The sequence below is a fragment of the Mustela erminea genome, chromosome 16 (genome assembly GCF_009829155.1).
Source record: "Mustela erminea isolate mMusErm1 chromosome 16, mMusErm1.Pri, whole genome shotgun sequence".
NCBI classification, from domain to species: Eukaryota; Metazoa; Chordata; class Mammalia; order Carnivora; family Mustelidae; genus Mustela; species Mustela erminea.
In genome coordinates, this window is record NC_045629.1 from 35392525 (window position 1) to 35405034 (window position 12510).

At 39.6% G+C, this 12510-nt stretch overlaps 1 protein-coding gene across 1 annotated transcript in view; it reads left to right on the plus strand.

The window, feature by feature from the left end:
• Positions 1–12510, plus strand: part of RALYL (RALY RNA binding protein like) — a 691528-nt gene that overhangs the window by 567308 nt on the left and 111710 nt on the right. The window contains 1 exon segment of the mRNA XM_032316060.1: positions 12341–12373. Coding sequence (XP_032171951.1) covers positions 12341–12373 — 33 coding nt within the window.

Below are 12510 nucleotides of genomic sequence, written 5' to 3' on the forward strand. Positions count from 1 at the left end.
ACCTTATTTTGATATTGTGAGAATTCTGGAGTAATCGAAGTCAAACTGTAACTTCTGATTTCTTGATTTGCTGAAGATTGTCTTTTTCTCTTTTTTTTTTTTAACTCTGTATTACTTAAACTCAAGATAGTAATCTAATGTTTAGAGTGTTTAGGAAGAAAAATTATATAATCAGCATTTGAAAATATGGACTAAAATGAGTATTTAAAAAGTTGAAACTCTTGGCATGAGAAAACATAGAGATACTATGAAAGAAACAACAAATATTAAGCATCCATTTTAACTGAAAAATCAAATATCTTATTTTTAAAAAATTACGCTGAATTGTTTTTTTAAAAAGCAAGAAAAAACAGCTTTATGGATAGAGAAGCATAATGCAGGCAAGAAGTTATTAGATGGCATTTAGAGATAATATGAATTGGTAGAGACAGATGAAGGATTTCACATGCGGCAGCCCTGAGAGTGTTCTGAGGAATGCTAGAGACTTGGAGAAGAATCTCTGATCTCAACAATTTTGAACGAGTGAGGAGGTGGATGAGAAGGTGATAGTTGAGCAAAGACTTGAAGGAGGTGATGAACAGGTAAAGTGTCACCTGAGGAAAAGCATTCCGGGCAGAGGGATGAGCAGCACAAAATCCTTAAAGCAGAAGGGCACCCAAGTGTTGGTCCAAAGCAAGAAGGCCCATGTTTCTGGAGTAGAATCAAGCAAAGCTGAGGGTTGGGAGGAGGTGAGAGGCTAAGGCAGACATAGTGTGCCAGATCATGTGGAGCCTTGCAGACCATCGAAGTACTTTGGCTTTCACTTGGAGTGAAACTGAGAGCCTTTGGAAGATTTTAGAAGAAGGAGTACCATGACAACTCTTAAATTTTGAATGGTCGCTTTAGTTTTATGTTGAGAATAGTTTATGAAAGAGCAAGGGGGGAACATGGAAAAACTCTCCAAAGGTTATGACTCAAAGCAAAGGGTAAAAGCTGAGATGAAAAGAGTGGTTATTCCATGGATATATTTTGAAAGTAGAGTTCACAAAAGTACAACTTGTGTGTGGACCTTGAGAGAAGGAACAAAGTCAAAGATATTATTATCTACTGCAAGATAACACGTACTAGCATTTTTTTTTTTAAATGTATTATTTGTTGTATTCAGCAATCTGGGATGGGTTTGGCTGAGCAGGTCTGTTCTTCGTGATGTCCACATGGCTTCTGTGCTTCCCTGTCTGGCACTTCAGTGGGGGCTGGGGAGAACAACTGTGATGACTGAGCGTCTTTCTCCACATGGTCTCTCCATGTGATTAGCTTGGATTTCATTATGACACAGTGGTCTCAGACTAATCATCTTCTTATAGTGACCATGATCAAAAAGGAGAAAGAAGCTGCCTGTCCTCTTAAAATGTAGGTTGAAAATTCTGCAGTGTCACATCTGCCACATGATACTCATGAGAGTGAGGTTATAAGGCCAGTTCATATAGAAGATGAGGGACAGAGACTCTAGATCTTAATGCACAGAAGGAAGGGATTGACAATGAGCAGACTGTCTCCCATAGAGATCGCCAAGGTTTCTGGACCGAGTATCTGAACACATGAAGCTGCAGTTAAGTGAGATGAACAATACTCATGGCAGAGATTGGAGGGGGCCAAGGTGGGGAGTAGAGATGAGGAGTTTGATTTTTGTTAAAGTGAAGATATCTAAGTGAAAATGTCGAGTAGATAGATACGTAATCTGGAGTCCAGGAAGAGGTCCGGACTGGATATGCCCATTTGTGAGTCATCACTGTGTAGATGGCATTCAAAGCCATGAGACTGGAAGAGAACAAACACCAGAGGGATAATTAAAGATAAAAAAGAGAAGAATTCCAAGGACTGAGCTCAGGAACATATCAATATTTGAAGTCAGGATCCAGCAAAGGGGACTCAAAAGAAACAACTAGTGAGGTAGCCTAAGCGGTATGAAACTGGATATGCCCATTTGTGAGTCATCACTGTGTAGATGGCATTCAAAGCCATGAGACTGGATGAGAACAAACACCAGAGGGATAATTAAAGATAAAAAAGAGAATTCCAAGGACTGAGCTCAAGAACATATCAATATTTGAAGTCAGGATCCAGCAAAGGGGACTCAAAAGAAACAACTAGTGAGGTAGACTAAGCGGTATGAAACTCAGTGATAAAAATGTTTTTGGGAAGATGGATGAAGTGTTCTTCAAAGTTCTTGGTAAATAATGATTTTTCAGCGGTCTTAGCACTGTGGAGACTGCTGGAGACTTCAACAAGACTACAACCACCACTTAGGGTCCTGGCTCAATCCTGCAGAGTTAACTCAGAGAGCCGCCCAGAAATGGATGGGACCTGGAATTATAAACCCAAGGTCTGGTAAAATAGCTCCCCCCAGCAGGGCTGGAGGGCGACACTAACATGAAACCGAGATGCAGGTCCCACCCCCCCACCCCCCCACCCCCTGACCCTCCCATGCCCACTCCCCCACTCTCCTACCCACCCCAACCCCACCCCCCACCCCCCCACCCCTGCCCATGAGGTAAAACTTTCAAAACAATCCCGGAAGAGGTCATATGGAGGACTCCAGGAAGGTGATGAGTCTCACGCAATTTTGTTCACATGTGGCAGTTGAGGCCATTAAATTCTGACATTCATTTGGTGCCAGGATTTAATGTTTTCAAAGACCTGAGTGGGGGAACTCTGAGTCTGGGAGAGGTTGAGGTTACCGAGACCGGAGATTAATCTGCCAGACAAGTTTGTTCCAGGAAAGAGGGCAGCAAGGCAGCTAAGCAAAACATGCGCCGATGAACCATGGTCTCCTCAACTCAGACCCACCTTCAGTCCCGGCTTGTGTGGAATGAGTTTCAAGCATTTTACTAAGAGAAGACAGAAGAGGGAGTGAGGCTTCCTGGGGAATTGAGTGGGACAGAGAGCGTGGGGTCCAGAAGCAACGTGGGGACTGGAGGGAGAGAGGAGGGAGGCAGGTGAGGACAGAAGCCGACTGCTCCTCTCAGCCTACCAAGGCTGGCCTGTGACTACATGCTTTGTGGCTTTTTAGCGCCATTCACACTCTGTACAACGTACTGTGACTGGCAATCGAAAGACTGTGCAGCGTTGAGTTGCCTCTGATCCCTTTGTTTCCAATGGAGGAAAAAAAAAAATCAATGACATCATAATGCTGCAAAAAGCGGGACCGAGGATTGAGATTTGAAACTGGATAGCTCTGTGACTGATGACCAGCTTTTCCAGTCTGTGCTCTTGGCAGACGCACCATTTCTTCGTAGGATCTAACAGTTATTAGCAAGTGGCTAAATAAAACATTTGAAAGAGACAGATGAGCCGCCATTCACTAGTTTTTCTGAAATCTCCTTCCTTTCACCACACAGCTTTGGAACGGAGATGAGCAAATCTTCCAACATCAAAATAATGGAGTTTGAAGGTATCTCTTTTCAGAAAATCATTTTTCTTCTTTGAACGGAAAGATCCACGCAGTTGTGTGCACCCCCCTTCCCATGTGAGGGGTGGGGAGGTTGAGTCTGGAGTCAGAATGCTGCCAGGGTTAGACTCTATACCCTGCCTGGGCCAAATATCTACTACTCCTACCCCCAGGGCAAGTGGAGTGAGCATTTCCAGTCTCCCAGGAGAATCTGCTGGTGGGTAATAATCTTTCTTGCCATGAGGTTCTTCTTTATACTTCCCATCCCTTCCTTTCACTGCAGCTTGATCCTCCTGACAGAGTTGTGAAGACACATTATAGCCTGTGCGAGGGAGATGAGCCCCGCAGCCTCAATTTCCAATGTGACAAAAGTCATGACTGTGAAATGCCCAAACTGCCACTGAGATTCTTGGTGGATCCCACAGCCATCCATTAAGCTGTCCCTGGAGTTAGGAGCACAGATGGTGGTAACTGCAAATGGGACTTACCAAAAGGTCTGATGATAGCTTTAAGCAGAAATTTCCATTGAGCGTGAAAGCCCTCACAAAAAGGTAACACAGGAAATTGAGAGGAAATCTTTTTGCCCCAGAGAAATGGAATCCATTGTAGACAGATCTCAGAATAGGAGTTAAGGAGCCTGGCTTTCCTTGGCTTTGAGGTGAATTTGACACTCTTCTAATGGCCAACAAATGATATACTAGAAAGTGATACAAATATACTGTAAGGCCTTCATCACACTGCGTGAATGATCATCCTGCTGTATGACATTTTTAGCTTTGAAGATCTTGGGAAAGTTACACAATCCCTCTCTGCCTCAATTTCTTATGTATAAACTAGAGAAGATAATTGTACCAACTTCACAGGGAGGTTATGAAAATTGAATATGTTAAAATGCTTAAATAGCATGAAATAGCATGAAAAAAAGTACTGGCTATTATCATATATGAGGCATTAAGAGCATATGATTATTTGCACACATTGGCATATGGACTATATGTCTAGAAATCTGGGCTCTGCAGCAGACTTTGCACCTTTGTATTCCTTTCATAAGTTTGAGCAAATTTTGGTACCTTCTATTAGCTCAGAGCTGGTAAATACATATTTGCACCACATTCTCCTTTCCCTTTATATTTCTGTGGCAGACATAGGTTAATTACAAACATCTTACACCCTGAGGCCTGAATCGGTTTTAGAATTCTTATCAACACTTTCTTCCCCGCAGCCACCATCAGCTAGTCAGAACTGACACAAAAATGAAGACCTATTTGACCTCTCAGCTTTAGAGCGTACAAGCTATTAAGGAAATGATTGCTCCCACTCTTAGCCGTCTCAGATTGTCCCATCACATCTGACCCAGAGCCCTGCTTTGCCACAAGGTTCTCAATGTGGTTGACAGGACACCATAAGATGCTATACTTGAGTGATCCTTGTGCCTCTGTAATAACCCTACACCCTTGTAGGAGCTACACCAGGGAAAGGGCTATGGCCGATGCCCGATGCCTACTCATGGTCAGTAGACAAAAATATCTTGAGCTCTCATTCAACCAAAGACACTAACTGATGAGTTGCACTCAGACTTCCTTGGGCAGATGGAGGTGAGGAGGTTTGTGTCTGTACAGGCCAGTGCTTCCTCCCGTGCCATGCACCAACCAACACAGTGTGTTCTTCCTAACCAGGCACTTGCTTTGCAGGCAAGAGCTTCTAGGTGTCTAGGCCCTGGTGGACCAGCACAGTAATTCTGGGCTGCTTTTGCTTCTATTTTTTCTCTTTAAAGGAGGAGAAGAGAACAGCCAAGATAAGTACTATAGACAGATTCTGATTTTTACTGAATGTCAGAGGATTCATCTGCAATTACTGATGAATAGCCTGACCCTATTACATAAGGAAGACTTTTGTTTGCTTTTTAACTTTCTGGCAATAAATGAATTTTTAAGAATACTGATAGAATTGTATTATATTTTAGCACGCAAATTGGTCAGTAAAGAAAGATATCTTAGAATCACTTTACAAGTGCTTAGCTCTGATCAAAATCATCTTTTGCTCACATTTAATCATTTACCTTGAAAAAAAAAGCCTGTTTAAATCAGAAGGCCTTGGAATGATGAAAATGTCATGTGGATGTGTTTGGATTACAAATGATTAATGATGAAATATAGACTAAATTTTAAACATCAAACTAAGATTCCTATAATTAAAAAAATGCTATTAAGTTATTTGTAAAATAGCAATGTCACATATTCCACAAATAATATACAATTGGTTAACTAAGCATTAACTTAACAATGATGTGGGCCACCATCATGGGCCTTTCTGAACTTTGCATCTATGTACTTAGAAGCCTGTTAGTGAGCCTAGATATCTTTCCTCAATCCATTTCTTCCTCTTCTACACGTTCTCTCTGGGGACCCCCATTCTCTCCTCTGATGGCATATATTCACTCTGCTTTGTGACATGACTCCCAAATCTGTATTTCCAGCCCTAATATCTTGTCTAAGTTCCAGGCATATATTTCCATCTGTTGCATACCTTCACCAACATAGCCCCACACGGTTTAATTGTTATGGAACAGCTACACCAATCTGTCCCCCCGCCTGGACTCCCTAGATCTGTTAACTGGCCATGAATGCAGGAACAATCAGAGCATTCATGGATTAAAAAATAATAATAATGATGGCAGAAATTTACCAGGTATTTATCCATTTATTTATTTATCTAATTAATTTAGTTATCTATTTAGTTATTTACTTATCCAATTCTCACAACAGCCCTCAGAGTTAGGTCTATTATTACCCCATTTTGCAGATAAGATAATTGAGGCACAAAGAAAAATGCCTTACTTTTTCAAGGCCACACAGCCAGAAGATGTTAGAGTCAGAATAGAAACAGGCTGCCTGATTCTAGAAACTGTATCCTTAAGCCCTTTTGAACAGCCACCTTAAATGTAGATCAGGCTTAGGTTGTCATTGCTAAAGAGAATAGATCCCATGATAGTAAGGGTGTTATTGAAATTTTTACTGCAAAATCATACAAATATCATAGGGGAACATACTTATAAGTCACTTCAGAGTCATAAAAAACTGACTAGTTGTACAAAAACAAGGTAGTTGAAGTCTTTCTGCAAAAACACAGTATATGCCCGAGCACAGAGTGAGAAAGCAGGATACCACCTTGACGGTGAGAATTTGGCTTAGCTTGGCTGCCGCATAGAATTTGTAGACTGACATGGCAGAATACAAGAGCTGGGAAGGTACTAGAACAAGATTGTGAATGAACTTTTACTTATATAAAAGGGTTTGGCCTTTACTATGTAGGTGAATGATGGAAGTAGGGGTATGGGAGTGAGGTGCAGGGGAAGGCCATTTGACGGAATCATTACTGAGAGCCTCCTAATGAAGGAGACATGACTCTAGGTACCTGAAATAAAGTGAGCTCTGACCTTCAAGGAGTAGAGTGTCTTAGTAGGGGACTTGGAAAATACGCTGGGAATGCTTCATACATGGGGATAAAGTGTTATGAAGCTCTCCTCATCAACTTATGGTACCTTATGAAAAAACACTTCCTAGAAGCACTCAGAAATGCATAATGAGGGGAATTACAGGACCCTATTTGTGTGATAGCTATTTTCGAAAGATGATTCTGCTAGTAGACATGGCTAAACTGAGGAGGGAAGATCATTAAGGAGATTATTCTAATAGCCCACCTAAAGGCTGATGATCACTTGAACTGAACTGTAATAATAAGAACTGAGAGGCAAGTAAAGAACTAAAAGGACTTTGGGCAATAGAAAACAGAACTAGGAGGATCTCCTGAAAGTGAATGTCATTGGAAAGAAGTCAAAGAGAAAGCTTATGATCTCTCTAGTTTGGTCACTTGAGTGGCTGATTGGGCCGTTGAGTTAGGGATAAAGAAGAAAAGAATGGAGGAGACAGACAACGAATTTAGTTTGAATCACGTTAAGTTGAAGGCACCTACAATTGTAGATGTATGGTTGGACAGATACAGCCATACATCATATATAGAGTGATACTAGATGCAAGTCTGGAAGTATCCAGCATGTGGACGACATGAAAGACCAGATTAGATTTCTCAGTAAAATACAGAAATTGTAAAGAAAGGAAATGTGACAATGCCATAAGGCATATAAAAACAAAATAAAGAAAATAAACTAATGAAAGGCAATATACATGAGGCAAGACAGGAGCACATGGACTTTAGAGCCAGCATGCTTAGGTTCACATCCTAACTTCAACCACTTTACAGCTTTGTTACCTTAGGTAAGACACTTGGCATTTTGGGATATCAACTTCCTCATCTGTAAAATGAGATCTATCTCAGAGGATATCATGACGCTTAAATGAATCAGTGACTAGAAAGCATTTTTAATAATGCCTGGTCCTCAGTAAATATAATATAGATTTTTTATTGTTAAATGCAAAATGGTATAAATCTGTCAGCTCCAAATATTGATCTTCATTTTGCATTCTATTTTATTCCCTTACTGTGCCTGTTTTTCTGAAGGCTATGGTTTGTTTGTCTTATTCTACTCCTCATTCTAGGGGATCTTGAATGAAGTGTTATTAAATTCACTACCCAGTTCATGTTAAAAGTAAATCTTAGAAAAGATAAAATCAATTCTTTTTTTTCCCACAAAACAATTACCTTGTTTTAAAAAAAAATACAAAACTCTTCAGAAAAACTTCTCTCTGGGCATATCACAATGTACTCATCTGTTTCTAAGGATTACATTGATAAACAATTTTCTCCAAAGGGATGTTTCTCTTGGTAGTTTTTCTTCTTTTAAATTTTTTTTTTCACTTTTCAGGGCTAAAACTGCAAAAGTGAGTTTTTCACATATTCAGGCAGTTTCAGGCCTTAGAACTAACAACCTATCTTTTACATAATCTTGACCATCACAGTCTGCTCTGTACTAGGTAGGAGCTCTAAGTATATAATCTCATATTCTTCTCAACAACCTAAGTTGGCTGTGATGTTGGTTGTATAATTAATGAGAAAAGATGTAAAAATCTCTGAATCAACTCCAGGCTGGGAAAGTTAAGTCTGTGTAATAAAACCATGACTGGGCAGTTGGTTATAAAACAGAGCATCGTTCTAAGTGGGCCAGTTATCATTTCCCTCTACACAATGTGTCATTGTTTTGAAGACAGGATTGAGACAGGATTGCCTGATGGTAGTTCCTCACAGATTTCCTGCCCTGTGTCACCACTGCGAATGTTTGGGCAGTGGGGAGGGGTCCGGGTACCTAGGGCTCATCTTCAGCGGCTTAGGATAACTAACGGACAATAATCTTTCTTTTCTGTTCAGCTCATAGAACATTAGCCAGCACCTCTCCTGAGCCGTTAGAAGATTTAACACAGAACTTTCAGGAGCTTCTTGTCTAGGAAGCCTTACAAGTTTAACATTCTTACCAGTCTTAAAACTTAAAGCTAGACATTGACTATTGTTCTAAGACTATGTCATCATAATGGAGATAATAAGTAACAGAAGCTTAGTGACAGGACTGTCCCTATAAGATGAAGGTATCAGGATTAGCATTATGAAGGAATTAGATAAACTAAGATAAATAGATAAATAAGATCTTAAATTACAGAAACAGATCATACAGAGAAAAGGAAAAAAAAATAGTATTCTGGTATAGAAAGAGAATGTTTCAAGACACCAAACAAAAGAGATTTGCTTAGGCAGTGAATAGACAAATTTCCTGGAGTAAAGTGGTTAGTAGGAGAGGTGATAAAGACCAACATGGAAGGTTAGCATGCGGCATGTTTGTGACAAGTTTTCAAATGACACACTAAAAAGTTTGGGCAACATCCTATGGCTATCAAAATTGTTAAGAACAAGGGTGACATGAAAAGAGCATTGTAGGGGAGTTGATCTGTCAGTAGTAGGTGCAGAGAATTGGTGACGTAGAGAGGGAATTCAAATTATTCTGAACTTCTGATTCTGAAACAATATTTTGATATGTATTAAAATAAAGAGTGTCTATTTCGAAAGGTTGTTTCCAGTTCCTTCCAACAACATATCCCAGGCATAGTTTTCCTGTAAAAGCCATATAGTAAATATTTCCAAATTGTGGACACACAGTCGCAGTCCTTCTTCCAACAACTCATCTTGCAGCTGGAGCACAAAATCAGCTTGAAACAATGTGTAAATGAATAAACATGACTGTGTCCCAGCAAACTTCATTTATGGGCTCTGAAATTTGAAATTCAGATAATTTTCACGTGTCACAAAACATTATTCTTTTGTGATATTTTTCAGCCATTTAAAACATGTCCACTTATGAGTGTAGCATAACCACAGAGATGTTAAATCAATCACTATGTTGTACACCTGAAAGTAACATAACATTATGTGTCAACGAGACTCAAATAAAAAACGAAATGTAAAAATACTTCTCAGTTTGTGGGTTATATACAATCAGGTGGTGAGCAAGAATTGGCCTGTAGACCAGGGTTTGCCAACCCCTGGTTTATAAAATATCAATCAGAATCTCAATCCAGTATCATTTTGAAAACTTTGACTTTTCCCCTGAATTCTTCTCTTGAACATCTGAGAGAAAATAATTGAAAGGAGTGAAGGCATAGAAGGGGAAGGAGACAGTTAACTAGTTAGTGGGACTAACCATATTAACCATTGGTTTCTGTGGGGCAACATATGTCCTTATATGACCCAATCCAACAACAGCAGCTTACCTGAAGCCTTCGGAGGTGGGGGGGAGAAAATCAATAAGTAAATACTACTCCAAATACTTTCTGAACTCAGTGTTTTAGTAATTGTACAGGGAAAAAGCAAGACGGTGGGTCTTTCTTTTATTCACATTGTTTACGATACCTTGAATGAAAGTAACACCTTGCAGTCCTCAAACAAATGATATGAGTGGGGGCATTGTGTGAAACCCTGTGAAGCTGGAACAACTGTGACAAAGAATTTACATTTGGAGAGAACAGGCAGGCTGAGGTAAGTAGTGAGAATTAGCCTGGGAATCGAGTAAAGGAGATGCAAGTCACAGAAAGAAGAAATTGACAGGACATTGCTAATTGAGACGTGGGAGATGAAAAAGAGAAAGGAGTCAAGATAACTCCGTTTTCTTTTGCTGGATTAGTTGATGTCACTAAGAAACAGGCAGCAGTGAGAGGCTAAGAGAACACTACAGGCAGCAGGAAACGGTTTAAGTGTTGCTGAGTAGAAAGTACAGGAGAGGTGATACTGTCATGTCGCTGATGAGCCAAAAAAATCAACGGTCGCCTGTGTCACATACATATATCCTCCTCATTTCTTTAAGGCAACTTCTTTTGATTGATCCCCTGGCACTGGTCATGTCTTACAAACAAGCATGTCCAAGTAGATTTCAGTATTTATCTTCCACTTTTTCCCCCTTAGTTCTGCGGGCACAACAAACACACAATATGGCAAAGAATTTCCAGAGAGGTGCAAATAAAATCAGAATTTGAAAAAGGAAAAGATTGCATAAGTGTACATCTCCAAACTCTGAGTTGTTTTTGTTTTGTTTTGTTTTGTTTTAAGATTTTATTTATTTATTTATTTATTTATTTGTTAGAGAATGAGAGAGAGAGAGGGAGAGCACGAGCAGAGGCAGACCAAGTGGTAGGCAGAGGCAGAGGGAGAAGAAGGCTCCCCGCCGAGCAACGAGTCTGATGTGGGACTCAATCCCAGGATGCTGGGATCATGACCTGAGCTGAAGGCAGCTGCTTAACCAACTGAGCCACCCAGGCGTCCCTGAGATTTTTTTTATTATGAGTTTCAGAGGTAGAATTTAGTGATCCATCAGTTGCTTAGAACACACAGTACTCATCACATCATCTCAAACACCATGATTCAGATAAAAATGTCTTTAATATTTGCTTACATTTAACCCATAATCTTATGTTAAGAGACTTACATAAAGGGGCATCTGGTTGGCTCAGTCATTTGAGCATCTGTCTTCGACTCAGGTCATGATCCTGGAGTACCCGAATCGGCCTGTGTTGGTCTCCCTGCTCAGCGGGGTGTCTGGTTCTTCCTCTGCCCTTCACCCAGCTCATGCTCTCTGGTTCTCACTCCTGCTCTCTCCTATAAATAAATAAATTTTTTAAAAAAGAAAGAACATACAAAAATGAAGTGACCAATACACACCTATACCAACTGGTTTCCTTAATTATCAATTAAGAAATATTAGAAGTGGAAAGTTTCCTCATTGATTTGCTTTTTACAAAGAAATTAATTTATGAAATAAGAAAATTAACTGGAAGACTTCTAACCTATTTTATAATGAGAAAAATAATTCCCAGGAAGTCTTTTAAGTTGCTTGCTCAAAATGCCACAACTAATCAGAGGCTTCAGAATTGGAGACATTAAGAGGAGGCCTTAAGATCCTAAACTATGACCTGACTCCCTCCTCTGCTGCCACTCACCCCCAAATGTGCTGCTTTTGGTAAACGACGATGAATGTCATGCTGCTTCTCTCTTCATTACAGAACATTTACCGGAATAAATTACTCAGCCTATATGTAACTAAATACATTATAAATTATTTTATTACTACAACAGCTACAAATAGATATATCAAAACTTCTACAAATTACTGTAAAAACAAGAGAAGTGGATATAGAGAGTGCAAATCAGAATTAGACTAACAGTATTATTATTTTAATGTATCATTTAAATGCTACATTCCCATTCCAAAATGTCTCTCATTACCTTCTGCATTAAGCCAGCCGGAATTTGAATTAGTCCAGATTAGATCTTCATATATTATTTACAGCTTATTATTAGTGCTAAAGTATACATTTTCAGCCAAACAAGTATAACAATTTTGTCATATTTCTATAAAAGCAAATTTTAAGTGTATAGCAAATTGTCATATTAAAAATAGTTTTTCATGTTTTTTCATAGACTTGAGTCAAAGGAGCCTTTCCTGTCTGTTGGGTGAGTATATGTCTAAATATTTTAAATCTCAGTTCTTTAATGGACTTTTTAACAAGGTCTTCTGGGATGGTGTTATCAGTCATGTAATTCCATATTCCAAGTCATTCCATATCATTGGATGCGTCATATCTCCAGCA